This window comes from Leptodactylus fuscus, chromosome 4, assembly GCF_031893055.1.
Source record: "Leptodactylus fuscus isolate aLepFus1 chromosome 4, aLepFus1.hap2, whole genome shotgun sequence".
Classification (NCBI taxonomy): Eukaryota; Metazoa; Chordata; class Amphibia; order Anura; family Leptodactylidae; genus Leptodactylus; species Leptodactylus fuscus.
This window is the reverse complement of record NC_134268.1, coordinates 202,084,591-202,094,673: the sequence shown is the minus strand read 5'-3', so window position 1 is coordinate 202,094,673 and position 10,083 is coordinate 202,084,591. Positions and strand designations below refer to the sequence as shown.

The window sequence follows — 10,083 nt, the reverse complement described above, 5'->3', positions numbered from 1 at the left end:
CGGCAGCGCCTATCGCGCTGTACAGTGTGAGCAGAGAGGAACGTCCTTCCCTCTGCTCACAGTGCTCGTCCATAGAGGAGTATTATCAGGAGGGGAGGGGACATTCCTCCCCGCTCACACTGTACAGCGCGATAGGCGCTGCTGTGCAGAAGGACGTTCCTGACAGACTGTCAGAAACGCCTTCTGACTGTAAAGAACTACGGTACCGGAACCGATAACTCTTTACCCGGGGCACAGATCGGGAAAACCGACAGTGCGCTGAATTCAGCGCACTGTCGGCTTTCCAGCAGTATATAGAACTGCCTGTGCCCAAATCGGTGAAAGGTCCTCTTTAAATAGTCGTCTATACGTATACCATGTATCTGCTATGGGGGCCTTGAGAAAGGAGGCCCAGCCCAGGTTCGCTGCATCCCTAAAGCTTCGTTCACGAAACCCCTGTGGCCTCCATTTATAACAGAAGCCTCAACTCTCTGCTGGTGGTATATGGTATATGCTGTAGTCGATACACGTCGGTATACGCCGATTCTGCGTAAAAGACAGTTGCTAAAACGCATCATGTTCCTTTAGGTATAACTGACATGTTGCGATTTTCAAAAACACAAGTCTTTTTGAAAAAGCAGCTTTTCCGGAGTATTAGAGGATATCTCATTGGACAGTGAACCAGTTTGTAACCCTCTGGACTCGGAACAAACTTTTTATAAAAATTTTAGTTTGATTGAAACTTTTCGCTGTTTGATTTGCACAAACTGTATAAAATAGTGGCCGCCATGTCAAAGCATAATGTATACCAGGTAATTATATAGTAACAAGGCTAGGAACTTGCTGAATTAATAGTTAAAAACACTGAACTACTTCAGTAAATTTTCCTATATATTGTACTTCTATGTTAATATATTATATTAAAAATATTGAAATAGAAAACACGGAGAAAGCGCCCCCATAATGCCCCATGACAAGGGAAATCCAATAATTAGGCACAATGGGTCAGAGGTCACTGATGGCTCATAGACATTATAAAAAGGCCTAACCAGAAAATACATTTTGTGGGGAGAGATGAGACAGATAGGAACATCACAGACAGTCAGACTGAGAGAGATAGGAAATATTAGGACTGGAGAGGAAGACGTTAATTCAATTGATAGAAAGATGTTCCGCCTTATTCACACACCCCCATTTCATGTATTTATGGCATTGCGTTTTTTTGCGGATAAATTCATACCCATTCATTATTTCTATGTCAAGAGTTTTTTTTGCGGACCATAGGTCTGAAATAAGTATATGGAGCATGTCTTTTAGATCCATGAAAAAACCAGATGACATCAGTAGACATGTGAATGAGCCAGCGGCAACAGATGCATTAATCTCAATCAAAACATTCCAATTCAATCTGAACAGTGTTCAATACCACAAACAGACTATTTAGTGACAACACTCTTTTTGTATGTATCTAGCAATTTTTTTTGCAACACCAAAACCCAGTAAATACACGCTACCTCTTTCATTGACTTTTTTGCAGTAAAATTTTCCCTGTTTTACCCTATCAAGCATCAAAAATATCCAGTGAAATTTTAAAAAAGCATAAAATTTAGACAATGTACTAAGTTATTAAACAGGCTGGTTTTTCACCACCGACTGCCATCAGTTTACCCAAAGCCATATCTGTCACTGTCACTTTATAAGGGCTCATTCACATGGAGTTTTTTGGTAGCGGATTTTGAGGCGAATTTTGAGGCCTCAAAATCTGCTGCCCAAAATGGCTCCCATTGACCTTAAAGCGATTCTACCATTAAAACCCTTTTTTCTGTGGATAAGACGTCGGAATAGCCTTTAGAAAGGCTATTCGTCTCCTACCTTTAGATGGGCTCTCCGCCGCGCCGTTCCTTAGTAATACCGGTTTTTACCGGTATGAAATTAGTTCTTTGGCAGCGATGGGGGCGGGCCCCAGCGCTGAAAATGCGATGAGGGCATCCCCACGGCTGGCCGAGAACAGGATCCTGCGCCGCCTCTATCTTCTGCTGGATCCTCCCCTTCTTTCTTCGGCGGCTTCACCTCTGTCGGCTCTGACACTAGTAGAGTCCGACTGCGCACGTAGAGCAGTCAGCTCTACTAGTGTCTCAGTGGCAGAGCCAACTGCGCAGGCGTCAGAAGAAAGACGAAGAAAGAAGGGGAGGATCCAGCAGAAGATTGAGGCGGCGCAGGATCCTGTTCTTGGGCAGCGGTGGGGACACCCCCAGCGCTGCCAGAGAACTAATTTACATACCGGTAAAAACCGGTATTACTATGGAACGGCGCGGCGGAGATCCCATCTAAAGGTTCGAGACGAATAGCCTTTCTAAAGGCTATTCCGACATATTAGCCATTCGTTTGGGCCTAATCAGGAGCAGAATGCCGTGACAAGATGTCGGTGCACTGCACCGGCATCCCGTCGCGGCTAGCCGCACGTAATATTCACACGTGGAAGGCAAATTCCGCCATGTGAACATACCAATAGAAAGTCTGAAAGGGAATAGATGGAGTCTTAGGAACCCTTTGAGTGTCCTACACAACTTCTTAAGGCAATTTTCTCATCTGCTTCGGACCTGAACTGAGGCACGTTCTGAAAGGTTCGCTCATCTTTAGACTCAACCCCGTTCAGATAGACGCTACGGCACCATGCATGCCTGGGCACAGCTGCTATACATGAGTGGCTTGTTATGCCAGGGCGAAAGCCCCCTTTCTATAAAGTTATTACGCCCCAGTTACCCATATGGACAAGGGTTTGCCCTACAGCAGATTCCTAACAGGTTTCAATCAAACTAAAGATCGAAAATTGCCTTATAAAGGGCTCGAAAATGAAAACTCCAGCCAGCCAATGTGCGTGAGCTATTGATGACCACGGGCGGTCGTGTATGAGTACATGGTATTCTTATTCCTCTTGTATACTGCTCCATTTCACATCACTGATCTCATGTGGAGAACTGTACATGAAATATATTGGTATAATTATTCCGTTCGCTCTGTTTAGCATGTGGTAGAACTTATGTAAAAGTAAATCAGCACTTTTTTGTGGTTGGAACGGCTCGGTTTGTGTAATGATCTCATAAACCTGCTCTTTTCAGGAATGGTAATAAAACATAGACTTTAGGAAAATAAAAATGTGTGGGACTCCAGTGGACGTATTCTGAGGGAATTCTGGTTTTCAAAGAGTAAGCATTTTTGTATATCATTTATTATAGTCCTGCGTTTGGGTATTTTACTTGGATTACTTTTTACGTGATATGGAAATTGTCTTTATTCACTGTTAAATCGAGAACTTGATGTCATAATTAATTTTAGGGAGCTCTGAAAATGTTACAGTTTTATGGACCTGCAAAGTTTTAGTGTGGGGGGGGAGAGTTTCTAAACCACTGGACCTCAACATGGACTTTAACGTTGGCCGTACAATGGAGACATCACAATGGACCTGTCACCTCTCCGGATGTATACTGATGTATGTGTTCTAAGAAATACTTGTATTCTCCATAGAAAAACAATTATGAAACGTCTTATAGTGGATTCTTATAACTCTGTAGGGTGCTCGTCCACTGTTTTTCTTCTGTATAAGTTGGTGTTCCCATTCCATGTGACAATAGGGTGTAGGTTTGGGTCCCCTCAGTGCCTCTGGTGCCAAGATGTTGCATTTACCTCTGTGGAGCAATGGCAAAATCGTCATTGCTCCAAAGAGTTCATTTGCATATTGATAAAAATGGTGATATCTCTGCAACAGAGGCAGATTCCCAAGGGGAGAGCCCCATTTGATTCAGGTGACCCTAACCTATCTATCTGCAGGGCTGGGGTGATATGCTGGGTCTGGTGACCCTAACCTATCTATCTGCAGGGCTGGGGTGATATGCTGGTTCTAGTGACACTAACCTATCTATCTGCAGGGCTGGGGTGATATGCTGGTTCTGGTGACACTAACCTATCTATCTGCAGGACTGGGGTGATATACTGGTCCTGGTGACGTTAACCTATCTATCTGCAGGGCTAGGGTGATATACTGGTCCTGGTGACGTTAACCTATCTATCTGCAGGGCTGGGGTGATATGCTGGTTCTGGTGACAATAACCTATCTATCTGCAGGGCTGGGGTGATATGCTGGGTCTGGTGACACTAACCTATCTATCTGCAGTGCTGGGGTGATATGCTGGTTCTGGTGACAGTAACCTATCTATCTGCAGGGCTGAGGTGATATGCTGGGTCTGGTGACACTAACCTATCTATCTGCAGTGCTGGGGTGATATGCTGGTTCTGGTGACAGTAATCTATCTATCTGCAGGGCTGGGGTGATATGCTGGTTCTGGTGACACTAACCTATCTATCTGCAGGGCTGGGTTGATATGCTGGTTCTGGTGACAATAACCTATCTATCTGCGGGGCTGGGGAGATATGCTGAGTTCTGGTTACTCTAACCTATCTATCTGCAGGGCTGGGGTGATATACTGGTTCTAGTGACCCTAACCTATCTATGGGGCTGGGATGATATACTGGTTCTGGTTACACTAACCTATCTATCTGATGGGGTGATATGCTGGTGTCTGGGGATACTAACCTATCTATCTGCAAAGCTGGGGTGATATTCTGGGTTCTAGCCATGGCCATAAAGGTCAATATTGGCATTTGTCTTTTGTTTACAATTGTCAAATTGCCAACTGAAGGTATGTATAGTTTCTGGGGCTTGGGGCTTTAATTGCAAGTCAAATGGGCTCAACCCTACTGTGTGTCAAGACTAGGAACGAATAATCAGCAGTCACCAAGTTATGGTGTTGTCACCCAGAATGATAAGTTTCACACGTGTGCGTGTGCCTGGTCCATGGTAACATGGCACATATGACAAATGGATGATATCCATGTGTTGCCTATGTTCACCCCTCATATTGAATCACTCGCACGTTCATGTCACCTCCACCTCAAAAACATCTCCAGAATACGCCCTTTCCTTACCAGAGATACACTAAAGACACTTATTGTCTCTCTGATTCATTCTCGCCTTGACTACTGTAACTCCTTACTAATCGGTCTTCCCCTCACTAAACTCTCTCCTCTACAATCTATTCTGAATGCAGCGGCCAGGCTCATCTATCAGGCTAGACGCTACAGCGAGGCCTCCGGTCTGTGCCAGTCGCTACATTGGCTGCCTATTCATTATAGAATAAAATATAAAGTTATTACTCTCATCCACAAGGCTCTCCATAATGCCGCACCTCCATACATTTCTTCCCTCATCTCTGTCTACCGCCCAACCCGTGCTCTCCGCTCACTCAATGATCTAACACTTACATCCTCTATTATCAGAACCTCCCACGCTCGTATACAAGACTTCTCCCGAGCTGCACCACTTCTCTGGAATGCTCTACCCCGGACAATCAGATTAACTCCCAACTTCTACAGTTTCAAACGCAAACTAAAGACGCATCTTTTCAGACAAGCCTATCACAATTCCTAATGCACAAAATTGTCTGAACACTGTATAAGCAATGCCGCCCCTGCTACCTCTTGTGTCACCCCCTCTACCTCATAGATTGTAAGCTCTTTTGAGCAGGGCCCTCAGTCCCATTGTGTGAAATGACGTTCTTTGTTATGTATGTCTGTATCTGAACCCTATAAATTGTACAGCGCTGCGGAATATGTTGGCGCTATATAAATAAAATGTATTATTATTATATTTTCACAGACCCACTCACTTCATTTAGTTATCCCGGGGTAGGTATAGGACCAGTCCTGAGTATTACCCCGGGCGCACTGCTTCTTACATGTATTTGTGATAATACACTGACGTGTATGGGGCCATGGAGACAGCAGCCCAAAAAGAACCCGGCTAGCACAGTGACAAAGCACACAGTCGTATGTATAGAGACTATCTGTGAACAAGTCGCCAATTGCAGACGAATAAAATCTCTAGTTAATTTTTTTTTTTTTTACCTGTGAATTCGAACTATATTGCCAAGGGCTTGGGCGAGGCTTGTAGAAACCATGGGATCCTTGGATCCATGGGATGTGTGTAAAAACTAAGGGATCCTTAGATTAATAAGTTTCATTAGGATTGTCTATAGAAAGCTAAATAATCGGGATGGTTTTCCCCTTTGTCTTTTTTTTTTCCTGGTGGGGGTCAGAATTTTGACAAAAATAAAAATAAATAAATAAATAAATACAATATCCAGTATATTACCAGCAAAAACGTTACCTCTACCCATTGAAATGACATGATATCACTATGGTAGTGGTCTCTGATCTCCAAGTATAGCTATTGGGGTGCAGGGGTTAGATTTGCACTCAGGTTGTGGTACCTAAAGGGACCTTAAACATCGTCTGATAACAAGATTGTATCTAGCCTGTATGATAAACGTTACATGCCTTGTTATAGACTTTTTATTGGGGCCCGAAATCAGGAAATTGGACATCATGAACACATCCTAACACTCAGGCGTGTCCCAGTCTTGGTTTATTGCACCACCACTAAATATTCCTCTGTATTTGTCAAGAGATATCAAGAAATGACAAAAAGGATAAAGAATAGAGCTCCAAGGCCCAAAGACTTCTCTACAACCTAACAAGACACCAGTATTATAGATAGCAGATGGTAAGAGAGGGCCCCAATACATACTCTGCCTTATAACCCAGAAGCTTCGAATGACACCTCCTTATCCTTCATTGAGGTACTGGATATAAAGTGATGTCATGATGACCTGCCTCCCACCCCGCTGATGTCATCATTTCATACTCAAAGGCTATTCCCTAGTTATAAATCTTTCAGACTCTTAAATTGCGAACACCGTTCTGAAATGCAGCAGCTACTGGAAAATTTAAAAAATTAAAATGGTCGGAGTTTTTGGGTGCAGTAGTTGCTGGGGAAGGGGAGGGGGTGTTTTGGTTGTCTGTCTGCCCCTTCCCTGAGCTTGAGGACTGAGGTTTTTTCCCCCACTTGGAATTCAGCCTGGCTGACTATAGGGGATCTGCAGTGCTCCTATTAACCCCTTCCTGACGGAACAGGAGCCCTGCAGATCCCCTATATTCAGTAGACCGGGCACGGTCAGACACAGGGATACCTAATGTGTGTGTCACAGTCATTTTCTACTTTTATATGTATTCTAGGGAAAGGAAGGATTTACAACTTTTATTTATTTGATTTTTTTATTACATTTTTTAAAGCTTCTTTTTTTTCACTATTTTATGGGAAATTCTATACATTACTATTGCGGCTGGTCAATTTTTTTTTTTTTTTTTCCTTGACTCGAGTATAAGCTGAGGGGGGCTTTTTCAGCACAAAAACTGTGCTTAAAAATTCGGCTTATACTCGAGTATATAGTAGTTGTATCTGAAGAGCAGTATAGATAAAGCAAAGTATTGGGTATAACACTTCAGCTAGTCAGCAGTTATGGGCACTTATTCCCCTACAGGACAGGGAATAAGTGTTCGATCACTGGGGGTCTGATAGCTGTGTCCCCTACTGATCAGGGGCACTGAAAGTCCCTAAACCCTCCTTGTGAATCTGTTGTGATCATCAGTTTTGTGACTGTCTTCCTTAACTTCTTTGGGGATGCGGGCACTTCCGGAACTGACCTGCACACATGCCATGTGACCAATGAAGGTGGCATCATATGGCCTGTGAAGCAGAAGTGATGCTCTTGGAAAGATATTACTGCTTCACACTGCTGACACATGGGGGTCCTATGCGTCAGGACTCCCGCCAGACTTCAACTAACAATAGGTCATCAATTTGCCATCTGGAAATGCCCCTTTAATGCCTCTATTTTATAGTGGGCACCATTTTGTTGAAGCTGAGATGAAGTGTATCCTTCTGTCTTGGAGACAAGCTCTACCTCATTGAGTACAGTGCAATAGGAAGATTAAGACTCCTTGGTAGAACTTGGGGTCTCCATATAGATCAGACTATTGCATTCTTAAACAGTGAGGGGGGGGGATATGCTTTGCAGGTGTATATCATACACTAAAAGTAAGGCTTATGAATTTAGTTTTGTGGATCTTGAATCTTCATTAGTCTGTGGACTGATACATTGTTAAAATAGAGTGACCCAAGTGTCATTGCCCCGACTAGTGCTGAAGATGTTCGGTAACGTTTCTAATGGTCTACGAATACCATGAGTATACAATGGGAAGAATATGCAAATCTGTCTTCCATGATGTAATTAGGAAGTCAGCTGCTGCCTCAGTGTTGCAAACCAATAGAGGGCGCTCACTGGAATGTGCAAGCCTGTCTTCCCTGATGTAACTAGGAAGACAGAATCTCAGTGATATAGCCCAATAATGGCTGCTCCCTATAACATCATGCTCGACCTTCCAAGAGGCCTTTGTTTTGCAATGATGCTGGGATTATTACCAGGTACAGTCTCTCAACCGAGGATGGCCATTTCGATGTTATTGCATCTCGTCAGCCCGGTATACAAGTCAGATTTGTAAGGAAAATAATTGACATGGTTGAATGCAATGTATACAGTCATCTGTACATCTGGTTATATCTGTAGAGGACACATAATAAGGATCTGTCCGGCTGCGTATTTGTAGAGTGTAATGGAGCAGTAGAAGTATATATTAGCTTATATTAGCAGATTTACTATAATTAGATGTTATGTAGCCGGTAACCCTGTAAGACATGACGGCATGATAGTGGAATGATGTGGACATTCCAGCTGGTCACTTCTTTATTTTCTCAATGCCGCCAGACGTCAATTCTGATCTATAGTTACTTTACTTTTTTTTGCAGATCTCAAAATATGAGACAGAGCTCAATGACAGGTTTATAGGATCCAGGTTTGGAACACGCTGTGAAGCAGTCAACACATTTTGACACAAGGACATGTAAGGCTTCCAGTGTTTCAGGACGTTTACTGCTGATGTCAGAATAATATCTGCACGTTTTGCATAGTCAACATTAAAGGTTTGACTTGTAACCAAATCTATTACAAAGTGGATTTGTCTATACCCAGACCAGGCCGCCATGGTGGGTAAGAAGGAACATTAGTGAGGGACATTACTAAAGAAGAGGCTGCAGTGATATCACGATTGATGGTTGGGCCCTTGCAATGACTCAAGTGTAATCCAGTAGAGGAAATCTCTAAGTATTCTTTATAGGTTAGCCATATCTTGCTTTCTCATTGGCCAGAGCAAGTCGACGTATGTTGGCGATACACCCGGCAGCGGCTTCTTGGAGAACGGCATCAGCAGAACCGACCAGGTCTATGAGAAGCTAAAAAAGGGAAAATAAAGCGGTCATGAGTATAACAGGTATGACATACCACACGTATGCTCTACAGTGCCTGAGCTACATATGTCATGTCATTGCTTCTTCTGATGTAAATATATTGAAAGTGACGTCCATGTTTGGTGCCCAACATGCATATACAGACCCACTACCAAACTACGGTATGCTTGGCCTACAATCTTAGGGCTCGTTCACACGGAGCAAGAGGGGGCGGATTCTGACGCGGAATCCACCTCAGAATAGAGGTCTATGTAGACCGCTAGCTTCCTTTTTTCCGTGAGCGGTATGTTCCAGCTCACGGAAAAAAGAAGCGAGCTGCCCTTTCTTCAGATGGATTCAGCGGCTGAGTCATCCCCGGCGTCCACCTCGCGGCAGCACCCTCCGGACTAGGCCTATTCATTTGGGCCTACTCCGGAGCGGGAAGCCGTGACTGTTGGAAGCCGCATCAAAATCTGGACCAAAATACGCGGTCCCGTGCCGCATGTGAACTAGCCCTTATACATGTGGGGCTTCCCAACTGGCCGCAATAGTAAATATAGCAAAGAGACCAGGCTGAGCATGCATGTTCATGGTGGAGTCAGGAATAATATCTGTCAGCCTAGAGAAGGGTTTGGCCAGCAGCTATCATAAGTTTAAGGACAGCTAGAAATAAAATCCCGCAACTGCGGGGATCTGCCCCATGGCTGAGCGGTATAGCCTGCGAGTCAGAGAGGAGACCCAGACACATCGAAACTGGTATTGCCATACCCAACTCACGATATATACACTAATGCTAGCATCATTTAGTGGAGCTAAGATAACTACTTGTATATCTATTAGGGCCATGAAAAAGATGAATTACGGTA

The 10,083-nt window shown here is 43.8% G+C and overlaps 1 protein-coding gene across 1 annotated transcript in view; it reads right to left on the bottom strand.

Moving 5' to 3' along the window:
* Positions 1–8,974: 8,974 nt before the first annotated feature.
* Positions 8,975–10,083, bottom strand: part of ODAD2 (outer dynein arm docking complex subunit 2) — a 123,445-nt gene continuing 122,336 nt past the window's right edge. Inside the window, exon 20 of the mRNA XM_075271699.1 lies at positions 8,975–9,223. Coding sequence (XP_075127800.1) covers positions 9,110–9,223 — 114 coding nt within the window. The 3' untranslated portion in view covers positions 8,975–9,109. The remainder of the gene's footprint in view (positions 9,224–10,083) is intronic.